Source organism: Mytilus galloprovincialis, chromosome 8, assembly GCF_965363235.1.
Source record: "Mytilus galloprovincialis chromosome 8, xbMytGall1.hap1.1, whole genome shotgun sequence".
Classification (NCBI taxonomy): Eukaryota; Metazoa; Mollusca; class Bivalvia; order Mytilida; family Mytilidae; genus Mytilus; species Mytilus galloprovincialis.
The window spans coordinates 29,113,882-29,136,119 of NC_134845.1; the positions used below are offsets into that span (position 1 = coordinate 29,113,882).

The 22,238-nt window shown below is 32.9% G+C and overlaps 1 protein-coding gene across 2 annotated transcripts; it reads left to right on the forward strand.

The window, feature by feature from the left end:
- The first annotated feature begins 1,437 nt into the window (after nucleotides 1-1,437).
- LOC143043219 (uncharacterized) lies at nucleotides 1,438-13,925 on the forward strand. 2 transcript variants are annotated; one of them, XM_076215631.1, is made up of 5 exons: nucleotides 1,438-1,575; nucleotides 3,828-3,855; nucleotides 11,681-11,806; nucleotides 12,369-12,425; nucleotides 13,662-13,925. In XM_076215631.1, exons 1-5 carry the CDS (start codon nucleotides 1,528-1,530, stop codon nucleotides 13,793-13,795), a joined length of 393 nt encoding a protein of 130 aa, XP_076071746.1. In that variant the 5' UTR covers nucleotides 1,438-1,527; the 3' UTR covers nucleotides 13,796-13,925. The 2 variants fall into 2 exon arrangements, 1 of the variants encoding a protein (XP_076071746.1); XR_012968256.1 differs by lacking the exons at nucleotides 11,681-11,806; nucleotides 12,369-12,425 and having other exon boundaries at nucleotides 1,440-1,575.
- The last annotated feature ends 8,313 nt before the right edge of the window (nucleotides 13,926-22,238 follow it).

Below are 22,238 nucleotides of genomic sequence, written 5' to 3' on the forward strand. Positions count from 1 at the left end.
TCTGATGCTTAGTCCGGTTCTGTGTGTGTTACATTGTAGTGTTTTTTCGTTGTTCTCCTCTTATATTTAATGCGTTCCCTCAGTTTTAGTTTGTTACTCCGATTTTGTTTTTTGTCCATGGATTTATGAGTTTTGCACAGCGGTTTACTACTGTTGCCTTTATTTATAATTTCATTCTCTGATGCACCTTTAAATGAATGACATTTGACAACATTGTCATTTTTTGACTGACAATTAAACAGTGTGGGAAAGATAAATAGAATACACTTCCTTTTTTCGTTTTTTTGTTTTTGTGAAATCAAAAATGAAAAATGAAAACACTTTAATTTTACGGTTTTAGTTTTTGAGAAACCAAAATTGAAAAATAGAAATACTTTTGTTTTTCGTTTTTTCTTTTGTGAAATCAAAAACGAAAAACTAAAACATTTTTTGGTTGAAATCAAAAACGAAAAATGAAAACACTTTCGTTTTTTGTTTTTTGTTTTTGATGTTTCAAAACGAAAAACGAATGGACGCAGATATACACGGACCCCGTTTCTATTCGACTTATGGTTTTTTTTTCTACTTGTAGTGTTTCTCTCTTTTTTGACAAACATTGATTTGAATCCGGGAAATGTTTTTTGTTCCTTTCTGTAATGAAGATGCTAGTATGTCATCCCTCTTCTATAGCTTCAACGTTTCACTTTTTATGTATCAACGATGAATGCATATTAACAATGAAAGATACAGCTTACAGCTTCTTTATCCTAATGCGCTTGGAAACTGAAATACTTCTGACATGAACAACTTCAACTTCAGACTTGTACCTACCAAGTAAACCTACATTAATAAGCTGTACAACAAACGTTATTCTGTCATTTGAAAAAGACATTTTTCTTTTTTGTATAATAATACCCTAGTAGAAGGTTTATTATGTTGAAGTCCATTTATAACATTCTAGCAGTCTAAAAAGACGAAATGTCTCTCTTTCTTTAATCGAGCTGATTATCAATATTATTTGCAACATCAGTAATGTGAGTAATCCTCATTTTGCACAAATTGAAAAAGCACAAAAAATGGAATTTTTTTTGAAGAGGTTTTAAGTCATTGTGTGATTTTATTAAAATGTTACGTAATATTATGAATAGAATGAAACAACAGCCGGCTTTTTGTTACTGATTTTGAATTTTGATTTACAGATTTTGTCATTATGTGATTTTAAGAAATGTTACGAAATATTATGAATAGTTTGTTTACACGAGAATGAATCATCAACCGGCTTTTTGTTAATAATTTTGAATACTAATTGAAAGTTTTTGTCATTTCTTTATTCAAAAAATTCAATCTACGGTTTCAATGCTTTTGTTGCATATTATGTCTGACTCTATTGCAACAGATGCATTCTATTTAACAATAGAATAATGACGTATTTTTAAGTGGACAGTACCATATATATAGACTTGACTGACTACATTTTGAATAATTAACTCAGTGCGCTGTTTGCTTTTTGAGAAGAATTGCAAGCAATTTCTGTCTAATTTATCTGTCATGTGGTCGATTTGGATAGTTGCGCTAAGTTTGATCCATTATGGATATGTAAGTAAAGCTTATATTTATTCACATAGACGTGAAGCTATAGTAATAATATCAGAACATTCAAGCTTCTAGACTAAAATCTCTTCAGCTGGGGTCACACATTCACGATTTTTACTGCCGTCCTTGACAGGACCATTCCCGATTAAAATTTGTCAAAAGTCTGATCAAGATCCTGTGAATCGTGAATGGAAATTCAAACTTTAATTAAAATTTGTAAATAAATAATTTAATCACGACAACTATCAGATATTGTTCAGGAAGCGTCGATATTCAACCGTTTCCAAGCGAATTTATCCCGATAATCCCGTTCTCAATCCGATTCTAATCCAATTTGTATCTTTCTCCTGGTAAAATTCGACCGAGTCTGTTACGACTGCGTCCCGATTCTACCGAATGTAATCCGACAGAGATAAGACAGTGACCAGACAGTGAACCGACGCTGACGGAAGTTATCCGTTCGGTTTTTGTCGGCATACTCGTGATGATCGGGTACTGTCGGAACGTAATCCTATCACGGTCCGCTCTATCGCATTGCAAACGGCTTTGTCTGGTCTCAGTCGTATTGTATTCTGTAATTGTCGGAACTCTGACGTGGGTATCATTGACGAATTTCGTATTAATAACGTGACTGTTCCGGAACGGTTTCGGCAACAATGGTTCGCAATTGACAAGATCTGGATGCAATCTGAACTCAATCGGCAGAAAAATAGCAATGAAAAATTTTTCCACATCATTCCCGTTCCACAGGACACCGTCCGGAATACACAGAACATCGTAAGAATTTTGATCCGATACAGCAGAATCTGTCACGACATAGGCACGATTATAATCCGAATACACAAAATCGGCTGAGTTTCCCCGAATGTTACGGGACGCACATAACTGTCGGGGTGCTTCGCCGAACTATCCGGACCCTTCCCGACCCGTAGGAATCTGTTACGAACTTAAACGACTGCGTTCAGACAATGATAGGACATTCCAGATAATTAAGGATACTAGTATTCCGACTTTTTTACATTTCGTGTCGTATCGCTGTCTGATCTCAAACGGCAGCAATTATCGGCAATGTGTGAACCCCGCATTACTTGGCTTTTAAACATTAAGATTCTGCCCTCTTAAATATGCGTTGCACAGTGTCACTGACCATTAAAGCGCTTCGGACGCATGCAATTTATTTCGTGTTGTTTTCATTTTTTACAGCACTGAGTCGATACCTCTGCTGGTGGACTATCAGTCCCCGTTGGTAATTATCATCAATTCGGTAGTCAGTACTTATGTACTGACATGATTTATAACAAATTATTTAAAATTGCAAGTTTATAAATTCTAAAACTATACAGAAACTAAGGTTTCAACTCCCTCAGGCAAAGTTGGCCTTAGATGGATTTGGCTATATTTTTTTGTCCTTTTTTAGATAATTTGTTATAAATCATGTCTGTACCGAAGTCCTGACTACCGAGCTGATGATATGACTATCTACACAAGTGGCTTTTGTGTTTATTTAAAAGAAAACATAAGGAAGCACCATGTATCTAGTTTACAAATCATCAAAATAAAACAAATATACACTAACACTTCAGTGAATTAAATATGCGAAAGCTTCGCTTAGATTATCTGACTGTACTTTATATCATATTTCGATATATATTGGTAGGCTTACACAAAAGTATACTGTGCGAAAATTTAAAAAAAAAGTTTAAATCAATTTAATCACTTAATGAATGGCTATTATCTATTTTGAATTTATTGAACCATAAAACTAATTTTTGACTCTTCACATTGAATAATCCACGAAGCGGATTATGTAAAATGTGAAGAGTTAAAAATTAGTTTTATGGTTCAATAAAATCAAAATAAATTATTGCCATTCATTATAAATAAATTTCTATCAAAACTAAGGCTCAAAGAACTTTTTATATTATTTATATTAACAACGTACACACATGTTGGCGTATGAATACACAACGTCAAAGTGGGCGTGTCGCCATCAAAATTGACAACATTGAAAATAAAACTAATAATTTTAACCAATCAGAGGACAGTAAAAACACAAAATTTATTTATATTGAAATGAAAAATGATAGTTAGTATAATTCCAGATTTTTAATTCATACACTTCAATGAAATAAAATGTACATCACTTAATTATGTCCTCATTATATACAAGTTGCACAATAAATCATTTCAACAATTGTATTGTAAATATCTCGAATATGCTATATACTTTATTAAAGTTTTATTATTTTCAACAGATTTTAGCAACCGACGTGAAGCCTAATAGTAAGTCATAGTTATCAGCAGCTTTATATTTATAAAATTATTCCTGTAAAAATAAAATACTACACAGTAAATTAAAAATTTTGCAATGTACGTATATTTCATCAAAATCGGGTCAGGAATTTGACTACAAAGGGTGGTTTTAAAGAAGTTGATGGAAATGTGATTGTCTAACGACGGAGCTACAAAAATTACTTCCATTGCGTAAAATTGTAATTTGTCGAGCGCATAAACTGACTTTTGTATCAATGTTTGATAGACATAAACCTAATGGATTATTGGTCAATTAGACAGTATTAAACACAAAACCTTCTAGTGAATTATTTTTACGAATGTAACATTGTGCCGATAACACAAAGAATACATTATCATAAATCATTACTTATGTATGAGGGAAAATATGGTTTAGCTCCAGAATATTTGTCAAGTCTTATTTTATCAGATTCTGCAAACCAAAAATACAATACGAGATTTTCGTCTTCAAATAATTTTATGATTCCAAAGCCAAATACAGAGTTGTATAAGTCTAGTTTCTCGTACAGTGAACCAAAAGTTTTGAATGCTCTTCCTAACACAATTAGAAAATCAAATTTTAAAGCATAACTACAAATCTATGCACTCTTAACATATTTGTACTGTAATGCCATAAAATATTTTTTATTTAAATTGTATTGCATCTTTATCATTATCATTATTATTGAATTTATATTGTTTATTTTTTAATGTAATTATTGTTATTGTATTAAGAGAGCCTTATTGAAAATTGGTGTAATCCAAATGAGTTACTCTCTCTTAATAAAGACATTATTATTAGTATTATTAGTACAACAACACAAAAAGAGATAACTAGAGGTCTATGTGCGATCTTCAATAAAAGAGAAATATATACACAGTATTTTAAACTCTTTATCTCTCCGAATGTACGCAGAAAAGTTGTGAACAAACAGAGTCGATCAAACATGTACAATTCACAACAGTATGGAATTGTCTTCGGTTAAACGTTTTATAAATATAATCTGCATTTTGCTATTTCCCAAATTAGATATTAAAGGGTACTATTATACAAATCTCTCATTAGAATAATGAAGTATGTGAATTATAATTCCCTTTGCCCTAAAGAAACACAGAAGTCTTTCATATCCTGCGTATTTAAGTTTAGAATTAATATGAATGGGGTATGGTAAAAATTGTCTAAAGAAAACTAACGGAAATCTTTATTTTTTGGAATACAAAACATTGCCCTTATTTTTGTTTCGTTAGTTAAAACAAGGTTCCTTTCCAAGTTTCAACTTTCTAAATGGGGGGGGGGGGGGGGATATTTTGCAATCATGAGTCACAGACACATTGTCTTGGTCAACCTAAAAGAGTCCAATATTTTTGCCCTGTTATTTCATAGATTTTTAGTTTTGCCCTGTTATTTCATAGATTTTGTTTCAGTGTAGTCTCAAAGGAAAATATTGTTTGAAAATTGGCCAATTAGAATAGTAAGTTGTTTTTGCAAATTTCACTCATGGGTCGGTCGAACTCACAAAATGCATAACACAGTATTATATTTACCTCTATAGGACCCGACCATTAATTTTTATGACTAGGCCTTTATAAATTATTGGTACATCTCAGTGTTGTCATACGATTCATAGCTTACATGCCTTTGTAAAAAGGAACTGGGAAAATATACTGATCTCTATTGCAAATCATTAAAACCAATGTATAAATCATAAAGTACCCTGTAAGGTGTCTCAAGATGAAGCAGCTAACATCTCTCCGATCTCCATGTACCAAGAACTCTGAGCTGATATAGAAAAAGCCTTTGGCCCATCTTTATATTTCTGAAGTCTAGCAAGTTTGACATCAATATGAGGATCAAGTCGTCATTTTTCTGCCTCCTCTGCCAGGCCAAGCTGTTCAGTTATTTTGCGAATTGCAAATTGAAACGGTACGAGAGGGTTGGTGGTAAGGGTAACCCTTTTCCTTTCTTTATTTTTCACAACTAAATTCATGTGCTCTGGGTCAATGTCACTAATCAAACACTCAATTATCTTAATTGTTTTTATCTTCGGATTGAGCAGGGGGCTGAGCTGGGTCAGAACATCACCCCTGGTCAGAAGTGGTCATTCCTGTTTACGTGGGGCTAAATTATAAATAGGGGACGGAGAGTAACTATATTGGCTAGAGGTATAGGGGGAGGGTTGAGTTCTCATAAAAAATGTTTAACCCCGCCACATTTTTTAGCCTTTCCCAAGTCGGGAACCTCTGGTCATTGTTTATAGTCTTGTATTTTTTTTTTTGGATTTGGGTTCATTTATATGTTTTGGAGTTTAGTGTGACTATAAAAAAAGATGTGGTATGATTGCCGATGAGATTACTCTCCACAAGAGACCAAAATGACACAGAAATTAACAACTATAGGTCATCGCACGGCCTTCAACAATGAGCAAAGCCCATACCGCATAGTCAGCTATAAAAGGCCCTGAAATGACAATGTAAAACAATTCAAACGAGAAAACTAATGGCCTCATTTATGTGACGTTCATTGTATATGAACTAGTACACATTTTTATTAAGGGAACGAACATTTAACTTCAAAGAAGGGGGGAAGGGCGGTATGTTTTTTTCCCTCAAAAATATTCTGATCCCTAATTTGATGAAAAAAAATTATTGTGGTCAAGCAGATGAAAAAAAAAAAAAAAAAAATTCTGAATCTAGATTTCCCTATACCTTATAGTGTTAAATTTTGAAAAAAAAATAAATTGATTGATAGCGTCGAAAAACTAAAACTCAGACCAAAAAACATAGCATAACAGATAACAGACAGTGGGTTGAAAACAGTAAACAGTTTATTTTTATTTCAAACAACAGTTAACAACACCTTGGAAAAGACCAAAACAGGTTAACATAAAAAGGTATTGCCCCCTCTATACGCGTATGGCCAGGTAATTTGACACTGTAAATATGGCATTCGAGTTTTCATAAAAGAATTGTTTATACAAAATTGAATTTTGAGTAACTTTATCATATGTTAATCATTGCTACATAATTATTTGAATGGGATGCAAATAAGTAAGCTTTTACTCACAAGTTAAAATTATAGTAAACAAGTTATTACAAGCGATTTGTCCCTACGAATTACAGTTTCTTTCATATCGGTTAAGAATTGGTTTCTCTTATTTGATAACAAGGGGCCACATGACGTTCTTTATTCTTTATTAAAAAAAATCCATAGGTCTTTAACAGAAATAAACGGACCAGAAAACCGGTCGTTAACGAACTTTTACATGTTAATGAGCGGTGGGGCGTTGTTTCTCTGTTTAGAGTGATGTCAATTTTATATTAAAGTGGTTGAATTATTTACCATATGTTTTCGTTAATTATAAAATTATAGAAATCTTTATTTTGTATTCATGTACAAAAAATGCACTAAAATGAATGGCAGTGGCTTATAGTTATCACTATAACTGGTCTTCACTCTTTCCTATAGAAATCGTACAATAACTCGAGTTTGCTTTGAACAATTTGAATTTATGAGATTTTTTAAAAACATGGTTCCTCAATGAAATAAACATAATAGTTATTGAAGAACTGGTCATTATCGTGACATATGGACTGCCCACAGGACAGTGGTTTTGACTAAGACAGCGATAATGACTGTACAAGAAGTCAACTGTTTTACAAACATTAAACAGACGAAAAAGTATACTTGATACAGACCATTTTAATTATTACTATCGAAGGCAAGAAAAAAGACAAAGGCAAACAAGCCAGAGTCAGACAATTTGTCAACGATAAATGATTTCAGTGAGGAAATGATATGCTAGTTTGCTCTTTTTTTTTGTGGAGGGGTTGGATAACGTGCGGTGTATTTTTACACATTTTATCCTGCTTATTTTTTTTTGTATGCAAGAATAACTCGCTGTAAATAAAAGAAAGCTCTTTTTCGAATTATTCCTATATCCATAACCAGTCATATACAGTCCTAGCTGTTACCATCTTGTTCCATGTAAAACACGGAAATTCAATACAAAAAGAAATATGTCTATATGATCCAAAACTTTACACATATATATCCACATGTGCAATCCAGCTTGTCTGCCTTTACTAGATCAGGAATATCGAACGATAATGCCTTTGTTATAGTGAGAGATATTAGCAAGCAAAATCGAGGGAATTGTGCAAATGATGATACAAGCATGAAAATTACCACAAAGCATAATTATTATATACTTTTTAAGAATTAACTGCTGGCCACTACAAAAAATGATTTTTTCAAGATGGCCACGGCCATTTTCTAAAATGGCTGTTTTCTTTAGTTTGAAAATACTGATATTTCTGGAAAACTTTTCTTTTAACTTCTTTTTAGTAAAAAACAATTACCAGGTTTGGTGGATACATTCCTTACATCACATATTTATTAAAAATGAATATTTGATATACCCAGTATTTGCGCATGCACTAAAATGTAACAATATTCTTTCAAAAACATTTGAACTATTTACCATACATTTAGTGTTTTTGGATTTCTAATAATATTATGAATTGGTTTAATAACATTTTTCAAGGTTATGATACACATGTGTTTAACATTTTTGCGCATGTGCAAACTTTTTATAGACATCAAGAGCGATTTGTATGCACTACCAGGCAATTCTGAAGTATTCGATGGTTAAGGCGAAAATGTGGTTAATCCCGGATAAACATCAATTGTAACTGCAGATCAGCCACTTTTTGAAATTCAGTGGGAATGGCCCGATTTGTACGGAAAAGTTAAATGTATCGTCATGTTTGGTGAATTGCACATTGAAATGACTTGTTATAAAACTCTGGGTGGTATATTTCGTGATAGTGATGGACATGTTGTCTTACTGAAGCCAATACTGCAACACCAAGAATGGCAGCTTCTTTTAATGTATGTTCAAATGTATCTAGAACTAGACAGGCCCATCAGACAACCGCATGAAGTTTGCTTGAATTGTTAATTTCAAATTATGAAACCTAAACTCAGAATATATAATTATGTCATGACTCTGTGGCGTTCAGTGATTTAAAAGACCGGTGTAAGGAAATAGAGTCATCCCGACCACAGTTTGATTCCTGGCGTTCAATTATAAATTAAGAACTTCTTTTGATTTTGGTATTATGCTCATTTTATGAATGATATTTCGTACTTTTCAAACAGTCCATATAAAGCATGATAGCATATTGTTTTAGGTCTTGATCGTGTGAATTATGCTCGATCGATACCAACCCGTCTCCGCGATATGACTTCCCTTCCCGAACATCACCCACAGGTGGCGATGGAATTTGAAAATGATAATTTCACTGTACGTAAGACCAGTAAATTTCTTTCTTATTACACAATTAATAATGCAATTGTAAAGGGCGATGTTGGTGCCATAGGATTAACCAAAGATCACTTTTAGACAAATGGATGGTAGCTGGATCAGAAGTCAGTATACCAGAATATGAATTTGAAAGATCTAGTTATTTGGGTCATTCAACAACAGACGAACGACATAATGAAGACTCTACGAAAACACAAAAAGATTTCTTTAAACAGCTTTAAAAGATTTGTAAAGTGATGAACGAGTTTGGAAATTCATTTCTAGAAGAGTCGTCAGATTTGTAAACAAAATACTCCATTTAGGAAATTTTTGATTCGGAAACAGGTAAGATATGTAAATAAACTCCAAGATATTGGTCCAAACAATACGAAGATCTTTTGAAGTAAATGCAAAACGTCTTTGTCAAAAACAAAGCTAGAGAACCTTTAAAGTGATTGCTATATCTTTTCTAGACTTTTCATTTTTTGTCACAGTAGACAGTTTTACTTGGAATATTTCTTTACCCATAAAAACTAAACTGCTTCTCCGTCTTTATCTCAGGATGTCACTTGAAATAGTGGTATTAAATCGCTACAAATGGGTTTACTTGAAACATTCTGCGATTTGCTGATCCTAATTCGAACGCATTTATCGTTGGTGGGGTAGCAATGGTTAATTCCAGGTCACAAAGTTGGGCAAAAATATTTGATGATTATTCTTATGATGTCATACTGCCTTATATAAAATCTTGCATCGATAAATATTCAAAAGTAGACATTGTACTTGATGTTTACTAAAGGTTCTTGTGGTAGATGGAACGGTGTTGGTTCTGGTAGAACACCAAGGGTTTGTAGTAGTTTTCTCTGTGAAGATGACAACGAAACGAAATTGTTCAAGTTTCTTGCTGACAAAACTGCTTCTTGACAGACTAATACAAATGTGTATGTTACTCATGGTGAAAATATTTTTAGCAATTTCAATAACGATACTTCTTACCTATCCCCTTGTAATCATGAAGAAGCAGATACACGAATGTTTGTCCATTTTCGGCATGATTATGAAAAGTGTTGTAAAATGTAATTTTAGGTAGTACTGACACAGATGTAATAGTATCAATAATTGCAGCAATCGGAAAATTAGGTAGAACAAATTGTGGATAAGTTATGGAAGGAATAACGACTTTTGATGGCTTTCTGTACGTGACATATTAAATGCGTGTGGTCCTTGTGTAGCTACGCTTACTTTCGTCCATGCATTCAGTGGGTGGCACTTTGTCGAATTGCCGTCAGAAAGGGAAGAGGTCAGCTTGGCTAACAATGGCAGTTTTTCCAGATGTAAAGAACGTTTTTTTTTTGGCTTAAGTATGAAGCGAGGCACGATGTGAATTGTTTGCCAGGAGGTAGCGGCATTGTGATGCAATTCCGCCTACAAGAGGTTCTTTTCCAGAGCCCATCAAAAGAGAAGTATATCAAGAAATAGTTGTTTGGGCTCAGCCTGATTCATATATTCGACAGATACATGTACCAAGTCATAAACATTGGGATTGGATGAAAGAAAGAATCAATGACATTTGGAAACCAAAATGGACTTCTTTGAATGCCGTTGCATCCTCGTGTCAGGAAATTTTGAAATCCAGCTGTGTTGGTAACTGTAGATGCTACCGTTCTGGCCTTCCTTATACGGGTTGTTGTATAGGCAACTATCAGATAATTATAAAATAAGCAACCTGTCTTTCTAATCAAACTAGACATTTAAACTTAACAAAGAGTGTTATCACTTGTTAAGTTGATAGAAATTATAAAAATATTTTCTACGTATTTGTCGCCATTTTTTAAGCGGAAGTCACTATTTTTTTCATTTATGTGTTGTTTTGTCGTACTTAGGAACTGCTTTTAACGTTTTATCATAACTTACATTGTATTATACCTATAACACATCTTTCAAGGATTTACATCCCTTGTGAAGTTGCTTGAAGGTATAAAAATTGAAATTTTTTACTTTTTTGCCGTCATTTTGAAACCGGAAGTCACCTTTAGTTTCATTTATGTATTGTCTAGTCGTTATTTAGGAACTGTCATTTACTTTTTTATCAAATCTAACATTGGATTTTATATATAACACACCTTTCAAAGGATAAACGAATTATTGCCAATTTGTAATGACGCCATTTCCTAAATGTGTGGTGGCCATTTTGAAAAAATGATTTTTTTTTCTGGCCAGAGGCGGATATTTTTTCAGTATCATTTAGTCAACCTTTATACCAAATTTCATGCTTGTATCACGATTTGCACAATTATGTCCATAGTATCTCCCACTATTAAATATAAATGCCACTTTTGCTTGAAAGAATTGAGTAGACGAAAAACGACAGAAAATGTGTTATTTCATTCTGTATGGCAATTTATTTTAACCAGATGAGCCATCCCAGCTCCTTAGAATCTTTTTTTTGTTCTTTTCACACATTCTTATTATAATTTACTTTATACAAAGGGTATATTTTCCCCTTACAGGTTGTGATATTGGAGATCCTCTTAATGACATTTTCTGTGGCAGGAATCAACAAGCTTGTCCTAAAGGATATCACTGTCAGACCAGTCCATTTGATGATACAAATGGGATATGCTGTAAAAGCAATGGTATTTAGTTGGAAATCGGCCATATTGTAAAGTCGGCTAGCAATTTTGATTTTACTCTATACTCTGACTGCATTACGATATTAAGAGAGTGGAAAATAATGCTGTTCTAAAATACTAAATAAAATGAGATTTTAACAGATTTGTTTTGAATATCCATCACAGTTTTCGAGATTTTAGACAAAAACATGAAAATAGATCAAAAATACTATTTTTTATGATTACGACGACGACGACGTGGCACCAACTCGGCTGCATGGCAAAGGCACGTCAGCTTAAACATGACTGTCGAACTGACTAATACATTTCGATGATTTCAAATTTTATTATAATTATTTTAACCTTGTGCCGTAATAATAGAGTTTGATATGGTAGAGAGATACTTTAAGAGAAATAATACTAATAATAACAAATAAATCATGTAAAATTACAAAGGATCTTCAATAATAATTTGCCTCAATAAATTGCATTATATTATTTCACAATCTACACTAACATAGTTGACAAGTTTGTTTCCAGATTGCAGGACAAAAGAGTATTGTACAATTTCCAATTTTTTTTTCAGAACCGACGGCTTGTCTGAAATGCTGTGGATCTCCTCCATGTTGTAGCACATGCATACGTAAGTATACCAGTTATAAAACAGGTGTTACACTGGTCGATTTGTAGTTGCTCATAACCTGTTTAATTGAGAGCAAGGCCAATTTATTTAGAGATAATAACTCAAAGAAAGATTTGCATTGGAAAAAATATTCATTGTAGCAATGCAAGTAGCATTGTGTATATGCATTTCTTACTTATATTAAAAGAAAATTTAAAAAGAAATCTTTGCACATTTTTGTTTTATTTTAACACTTTTATTACCAATTTATATATAATGAACCATGTAACTGAGCTCTAAATCATCTCAAGTATTAAAAACGATAAATGATTGAAAAAGAAAGTATCACCGATGTCATTATCACAGTATTTTTAAAGGACAACAAACCCCACTAAGATATTACAAAAGGCAATCAGAGATGAGGTTCCTGGCATTAGAACATTGACATAATTTGGCGGTATTGAACTTAATATTTGAATGCAAATTCCTCGCTTCCGAAAATATTCTTCAGGGGCGTTCCTAGGATATTTGAAAGAGGGGGCGTATAATCAAATCTTTCGCCGAGCGGACATAAAATATAAAATAATTGTGAAATGCACTTACATGTATGTAACGGTTCCTGATTTGGAGTATGTATATTTCATTTTATTTTTAAAAAGGGGGGCGTACGCTCATTACTCCCTCACCTGGACCCGCCCCTGTTCTTAATCAATGAAATAACAAATGGTATATAACATAATATAACAAAGAAATAACAAAAAGCTTCCAAATATATAATATTTTAGTGATTCCAAGCAAAACACTATAAACTAGATCTTGTGAATTGTCTATGAATGAATAACTCGCTGAAATCAATTGAAAGAAAGCTCTTTTTCGAATTAATCGCATATATAGCCAGTCACATACAGTGCTTGATGATACGATCTTGTTCTATATAAAACACAGAAATGCAAAACAAAAAGAAATATAACTATATGATCTTTAAAAATATATACATATCTATCCACATGTACATGCCAGCTTGTCTGACTGTCCGAAATTAGGAATATCGAAAGTGATTGCCTTTGTTAAATATCAATGCCACTTTAAAAATTGAGTTGTCGAAAAATAACAGTAAATGTTTTATTCCATTGTTTTCTGCATGTCAATTTAATTTTAACCAGATGAGCAATTCCGGCTCCTTCAAATCTCTGTTTTGCTCTTTTCGTACATTCTCTATATTTTACTTTATACAAAGGGTACATTTTCCCCTTACAGGTTGTGATGTTGGAGATCCTCTTAATGACGTTTTCTGTGGCAGGAATCAACAAGCTTGTCCTAAAGGATATCACTGTCAGATCAGTCCATTTGATGATACAAATGGGATATGCTGTAAAAGCAATGGTATTTAGTTAGAAATCGGCCATATTGTAAAGTCGGCTAGCAATTTAGAGTTTACTCTATACTCTGACTGCATTCGATATTACGAGAGTGGAAAATAATGCTGTTCTAAAATACTAAATAAAATGAGATTTTTACAGATTTGGTTTTACTATTATAAAGAAGAGTGCACACACTGAATTGCTTTACTATTCATGACCTGTGTATATTGTTAGTCCTAAAAATAAAGATTAACAAGTGTCCCATGGATTTGACATTATGCATTTAATGATCTATGAAAATGAGTCTAGATTCGATAATCCAAGCCAGACATGTACAGAACATGCACCTCAAAATCATTACGTACACCAAATATAGTTGACCTGTTGCTTAAAGTTTATAAAAAGAAACCCACATCAAAACTAAATCTTGACTATGTACCATGAACATTAGGCCAACGTCAGATGAATCCTGCCAGACAGACATATACACCTTACAATTATTCAATTCATCATATATAATTCACGTTATCGGTAAAGTATGTAAGGAAATGACTTAACAAGGAAACTCAACATTGACCAATGAAACAGGAAAATGAGGTCAAGGACAGATGAACCCTGCCAGACAGACATGTACAGCTTACAATCATATCAAATATAATTGACCTACTGATTATGGTTATTGAAAAACAGACCAAATTACAATAAACAGCTGCGCCATGAGCGCATGCTACGCCCTTCATGCCCATCGCATTTTGTAAGAATAAAGTCCATAACTTCTCAATGTCATATCAGAAATTTATGAAAAATTAAAGGGAAATTATATCTTAATAGATATAAACCAGGCATCTAAGTTTAATGAAAACTGCTCAAAGCACTGTAAAGGTATTGTTTGAAAACTGGAAAATCACCCCGTTTTGATGAATAAAATCCTTTAACTAGGAAATGTAAAATGTAAATTCTATAAAAATCGAAAGGTAACTTTCATGAGAACTGCTGAAAGCATTTTTGAGCTATTGTCCGAAAACTGGAAAATCCCTCTTTTTTAATGAATGAAACCCCATAACTCGGAAACGTAAAATCCTAAATTTATCAAAATTGAAAGGGCGCTCATGTCAATAGATATAAACAATTCACCAAAGTTTCTTGCAAATTGGTAAAAGCATTTTTGAGTTTTTATCCGAAAACGGAAAATCCCCCCCTTTTTTATGAATAAAACCCAATAACTCGACAACCTAAAATCAAAAATTTATAAAAAACGAAAGGGAGTTCACGTCAATAGAACAATTCCCCAAAGTTTCATGCAAATTGGTTAAAGCGTTAATGTCCGACATGTTGACGACGGACGGATGGACAACGGTATACCATAATACGTCCCGAAACGGATAAACGGATAAAAACTTAATATTGACCAATAAACCATGAAAATGAGGTAAGGTCAGATTATATCTGCCAGACAAACATGTGCACCTAACAATCATCAGAGATCATTCCGGTTTTTTGGTCTGGTTTGTGTGTCTCAGTCTTTAGTTTTCGATGTTGTGTGTTGAATGCCCCTAACTCATGCCTTCCTTTTTTAACGTATCATTAGGTAGATGTTAGAAGGCTAGGTAAATCGTACTTTACCACTGTAAATTCGTCATGCGCATATTAAGTCTTTCAGCCATTTGTCCGCAAAAATACATAAAAAAGGAAATAAAAGGTTAACAATCCAACACTGTAATTAGATCATTGAATATTGTTTTATTGGTATTGCTATTGATTTTGTTATCAGTAAATTAAAAGCAAACTAAATATTATTGTTATTTGTATACATATACACATTCATAAATCTACAATATGTCGATACCTGTATCTTGGCATTGCGCAAGGTCGTGTTTTTCTCTGACTGTGTATGACGTCTTTACTCTAAATCCATTGGATGTTGGGTGTGTACTGATTGATAATTTAGTCTTCGATGCACGATTTTTCTTCAGTTGTTAGTGGCTTTGAACTACATGTAGCTGTCCGTAACTGCGAGTACTCTCAGATCTGTACTTATAGTGTCTTTTTATTGTTGGGATATACAAGTACCCGGCCTATGAGTGGCCGTTCATGTCATTTGCGCGATTATATACGCGTATATTACCTACATATACGCGTATATTGTGGTTTTTAACGCGTATATTGTCGTTTTATACTCGTTTATTGTTAAAATATACGCGTATATATACATGTTACTGCTGAAAATGATTTTTTTTGTAAACGCGTATAATAAATGTATATTATTTGTACTATACGCGTATATAAACGCGTTACTTCTGGGAAGGTGTCAATATTTCAAATCCAACCAAAACTGTCCATGTTACTGCGTTCGGTTTCACCAAGGGGACATAACTTGTTAGGCGGGAATTGTCAATGGCGCTTTCACAGCTCCATTCGCTTATCCGACATGCTCAACAAAGAGGGTCATATGTTACAGAAGAACCCGCAGATGACGATTTCGTTGGAGGGTAAGTACTAAAGTAGAGGTTGAAGTATTTCTACACGAGACTTTTCGTTGTATTATTGTCTATTATAGATACCACGATAGAGACCGCACTGATTCTCTTTATAAGTCTATCGAAATCGTTGATCGACGCTTCAACTTGAAAATAGATACATCTTATATATAAAAGAACTAAGTGTTTACCGTGTGAAAACCAATCTTGAAGTGAAAATTACAGGTACGAGCTTTACAAAACCTAGCTTTTTATGATTTCTTTTTAAGACTGGCACCATAAAGGTGCTACCATAACACTTGGTTCTTTTGCGTCTGCATCACTTTTTCAGATATACATTACAGTATTCAACATTCAGAATAAATGCTGTCAATAGCTAGATTTCTATGCATCGTGTGTACAATAATTTTTTATTCATCTTATAATATTTTATGCACCATAGACTATAGATTATTATTAAAGTTTTGCCTGGTTGTCATGAATTTTATAGTCCTCGTTTCACATTTTAAAGTACTCAAAAACCAGCTGTAGCTTTTCAAATCAGTGGAAAATAAGTATGTTTGATAACAAATTTATTGTTTTCCATTTTCAAAAGTTGAATAGAAATTAAGATATGTATATAAAAAAAGATGTGTAACGGTTATGATTGCCAATGAGACAACTCTCTTCAAGAGACCAAATGACACAGAAATTAACAACTATAGGTCACGGTACGGCCATAGCCCATACCGCATAGTCAGCTATAAAAGGCCCTGAAATGACAACTGTAAAACAATCCAAACTAGAAAACTAATGGCCTAGTTTATGTACAAAAATGAACGAAAAACACATCAGCAAACGACAACCACTGAATTATAACAAAATGTATGCAAGGACGGCTGTCCTACTGCACCTTACCGAGAATCGTTTTCTGCATTGAGAACGATCCGCATTTCCTGTTTGATGGGGTACAGTGCTAATTTCTTGTTCCGGTTGACAAAGCTTTTAGCCTTGAGTTAAAAATACTTGATGGCCTGATTTACTTTGAAAATTCCACAAAACAATGTGACTCATTTAAACATCATCAACACGGACAATTTCTCACTGCTATCTTATCCCCGCCTATCAACCCACGTGAATGTGGGCGGATCTTTTTTCAAGGTTTATAACATGTGTAAACCTAAAAATTCTTCAGCCACCCAATGTGAGCTCAACAAAGGCACGTAGCTAAGAGAATCACCCAATGTGAACTCAAAAATGGCACGTCGTTTTAATAGAAATGCTAAAAACCAAAAATTCCGATTCTACAATAAAAAAGAACGGAATGAATATAATATGCAGCAAAAACTGCACATGCGGAAAAGCATGTAGTTAATCTATCAAAACGCAGATTATCAAATCAGGAATATATCCTGTTTGAGAAAGTCTTGAAATTTATACCAACGCCATCAAGCAAAAAACATGGCAGAATTGAAAACCCAGGTCATTGAGTACGTCCATTCATTATACGACCAAGGCATAATCGACATAATATCATTTAAATTTTTAACAAATGGTCTGAAATAAAGAGATGTACGTTTAGGGAGAATTTTTATTCTCCCAAACATTCACAGTCTTGAAACGGAGACTTTCAAACAAATACAACATGATGGATTAAATGAATTAAATATAATTCCACCTGGCAGACCAATTTTATCACAATGTGGTTCCGTAACTGAACTTATAGGTCATTACGTCGACTATATTCTTATTCCTATAGTTCAAAATCAGTCTACATATATAAAAGATACTACATCGTTCATCAATATCATTGAGAAATTAAAACCTATGGCAAATAGCCTTTTGGTTTCGTAGTATATAACACAGATGTTTACTAATCTACCTCAAGAAGCTTTATTGAGTGCTGTTGAACGAGTCTATGACAGTTGTGACAAATCAAACTTCAAAGTCAATGCTTCGCCAGTCAATGTATTAATACATTTGTTGAGAATCATATTAGAAAACAATGTATTTGAATTTGACGGAAAAATTTATAAACAAATAATAGGTACGGCAATTGGTGCAGTTCCTTCACCGGAAATCTGTGACATACTTATGTTCGAAATAATATGAATCAAATTATTTCTGCATTTCAATATAAAGACAAAATATTCTATCATGGCGGATATAGAGACGATGGATTCATAATATATGATGGAACATCAGATGAAATTATAGATTTTTTTTCGTCTAGCAAATAATTATAACCCCTTATTAAAGTTCAAGTATGAAATCAAAAACGATAAAATGTCGTTCTTACATGTTGATGTAATTAAAGGTCAAAGATTTACAACATATGGCATTCTTGACCTTGAAATACATTTTAAAGAAACAAATTCTTATCTGTTTCTGCACAGAAATAGCTGTCACTCACAGCATGTATTCAGAGAATTTATTAAAGGTGAAACAATAGGGCAAATTAGAAAACAAATGACCATAATAAATTAATAACAGTGGCGGATCCAGAAATTTTCACAAGTGGGGGCCCTCTGACTGACCTAAGAGGGGGCCCGCTCCAGTCACGCTTCAGTGATTCCCTATATAAGCAACCAAATTTTTTCCCAAAAAGGGGGGGCCGGGCCCCCTGGCCCCCCCCTAAATCCGCCTATGAATAAGCAATCTAACTAATTTCAAAGTGAAATTATTAGATAGGGGTTATGATAACGTGGAAATAGATGATAGTATTACTGATGCTTTATCAGTTCACCGTACTGGTGTATTACAACAAAATAAATCCAAAGAAATACAAAATATTCCGTTAGTTTTAATAACTAAATATAATCCATATATACGTAAAATAAAGAAACGTATAATGAAACACTGGCATTTATTACAGTTCGACGAAGATTGTGTACAAATATTCAATACAGCACCAATAGTTGCGTATAGCAAACACAAAAGTATTTGAGTTATTCTTAGTAGATCAAAGCTAAAGAATTTAACATCAAATTGACAGTTGGACCCCTGATGATGGCAGATCTGTCATAATAACTAGATCTATTGAAGAAGAATTGAAATATAAATATGTCAATATATACTTAAATAATGCATCTTAAAATGACAATCCCAAGCTTAACTGCCGAAACACTAAAATAGTGTCGGGTCCTATCATGCAATATGGGATGCGTGGTCGCACGGGTGTTTTGTTATAACAAAATTTTGCTTTAATTCTAACCTTATTCAAACGTTACAAAAATAATATAAACGAATGTTTTACACTTATTACAAGTTATTGCAGTTGAAAAGTGATAAGATGGATATTTTGAATATATAAATGATTCAGAATGAAAAAAAAAAGCAATTACAAAAAATCAAAATAAATCAAAGAAGAGAATAGATAAAGGCAACAGTAGTATACCGCTGTTCAAAACTCATAAATCCAGGGACAAAAAACAAAATCGGGGTAACAAACTAAAACCGAGGGAAACGCATTAAATATAAGAGGAGAACAACGACATAACACCGAAACGTAACACACACAGAAACGGACCAAGCATCAGACAAAACACCACGAGAATAACAAATATAACAAGAAAACCAAATACATGAATTTGTGATAGACAAGTACCGTTCCACGTCTGATCTCAATATCTTAAAAATAAGAGAAAACACAAACGACTCAACGATAAAATGCAACACACACAGAATAATATAACAATGGCCATCTTCCTGACTTGGTACAGGACACTTTTAAAGGGGAATAAAAGTGGTGGGTTGAACCTGGTTTTGTGGCATGCCAAACCTCGCACTTTAATGGCAAAGTTAAATATAACATTGAAATGACAACATAATATTACAGGACTACAATACAAATAAATAGGAGAACATATTAAACAAAGAAAAACATGATTAATAGATAACAAAAAGCATCAGGTTTAAAATTCAATACGCCAAAAACGCGCCTTGTCCACACAGGACTTACAAGTGACGCCCAGATATAAAAGATCGAAAGTGAAAAAAGTACAAAGTTGTACAGCACTGGAGATAAAAAGTTGAAAAGGTTTCGCCAAATACGGCATTGTTTTTTTGCCCGGGATAAGAACATTCTTATTATATAGAACAATTCATGCTATTGCAAACAGTAAATTTTATCAAATGAATATGAAAGAGATATACATAAAGAAACTGAAGTATTAACTAATAAACAACATGAAAAAATCAAGGCTTTTTCACTATGGGATAACGGGCGTTGTAATGAAATAAAAAAATAACTACGATACAGCAGCGGGATATTGAGAAGGTTTTTGTTTTAACTTAAAGGTTTATACGTTCATAATTATTAAGATTCTTATAAAAAATAAGTATGAAGATCTTGATTTTTTTTATAAGAAGGGGGTTGCATATAGCTGTGTGCTTGTTAAACCCTCAAAATTACGTTGGATTTCATTATTCTGCTCGAACTTTTGTATTCAGTTGTTAGTTGCAATTAGGATCAATTAGGTCATTCAATGGAATCAACCACAACAAAAGGATTCTTCAAATATCGCAATGTTATAAAATTAAATTTTAATGAATAAATTTAGTTAAGACTCTAGACAATTGTTTTTTTATTCAGGATTTCGCCTTAGTCAAGCTTATTCTCCATTACAGGCAGCTTTTTAATGACATTTCCAGTTGTTCCTCTCACTGTTATTATCTCATATTTTGAGGCAACCATGAGTCTTTGATTCGAATTATTGGTTGAGGCAACTTAGGGTGCACAATTATGGCTTTGTTTGTAATACCTGAGAATTTTTGTCTACACAAATATGTCATGCATTATGATAGAGTTTGTAAGAACTGTTACTGGTGATATATGGATGAACACTGCAAATATCAGTACTACACGAAAAGAATCGTTTTAACTTATACCAATTAAACATGCTTTTCAAATTTTTTAATGTTGATGGGTGACTGTCTCAATAAAGTATAATAACATCTCATGTATATATACTTTATGTGAAAATAGAAATAAATATTATATTTAAATAAGATTCAACAAATTTATAAACGTCCGAAATGTTTTAAACAATATTCGTATTTATGAAAAAAAAAACCTGAAACTATACATTTTTTTCTATTTTTAGGAAGCTGTTGATTTCGATCCATTGGCCAGTGCCAGCCACTATTACAGAGCTTTATACGAGCGCCAGTTTGGTACAGATCTTACAAATGAAATTAACCCAAATTACGTAAGATTTTGATGACAGTTGTTGATTTGTTACATTATTTCAGTGTTAAACTTAAGCTTATCACTTAAAAAGATAAACTATAAAATCTAACTGATAATATTATCTTAATTGACGACATATTGATCGTAAAAGTGCTATTTTTCTTAATATTTACAAGTTATACTTTTCGGTCTATCTAATCAATTGCTATATAAAATCTTAATTTCAAATGTACTTTTAGACTTATAATCTATTTTTTTAGAATCGATGTATTTCACAAAATCAATTTGTTAACGAGGGACTAATGGAATATTTGAAGGAAAAACAGCTAGAATTATATCCCTTAGAGTTATTTGGTGGAGACTCCGAAAATATATTTACACCTGCAGTGGGAGAAGTTTTAAAGTTTAGGACCAATCCCGCCATGAACAAGGGAACATCCGTATTTGTTAGTGGATACTGGAGAAAAGGAAAATGTATAAATATCATCAATAATATGTCAAGAGGGAAATTGTTTGTAATAGAAGATGACAATACAAAATACAAATTTGAACTCAACAGATACCAGCTTAGACCTTACAATTGTTAAACATATTCTCAGTGCCAAATAAAAGATATTTAAAAAATATGTTTTTTTTCTATTACCAGCTATCTAATTAGGTTTTGATACAATTTTCGGAATTAAATTATATTCATTTAAAACAAAAAGATGTGGTATGATTTTTACTAAGACTGAGTTGAAATAAAAGCAACCATACGGCCATCAACAATGATAAAAACCATACGGTAATGTTATTGATTTAAATCCGCTTCATTATTAAAAGCCAT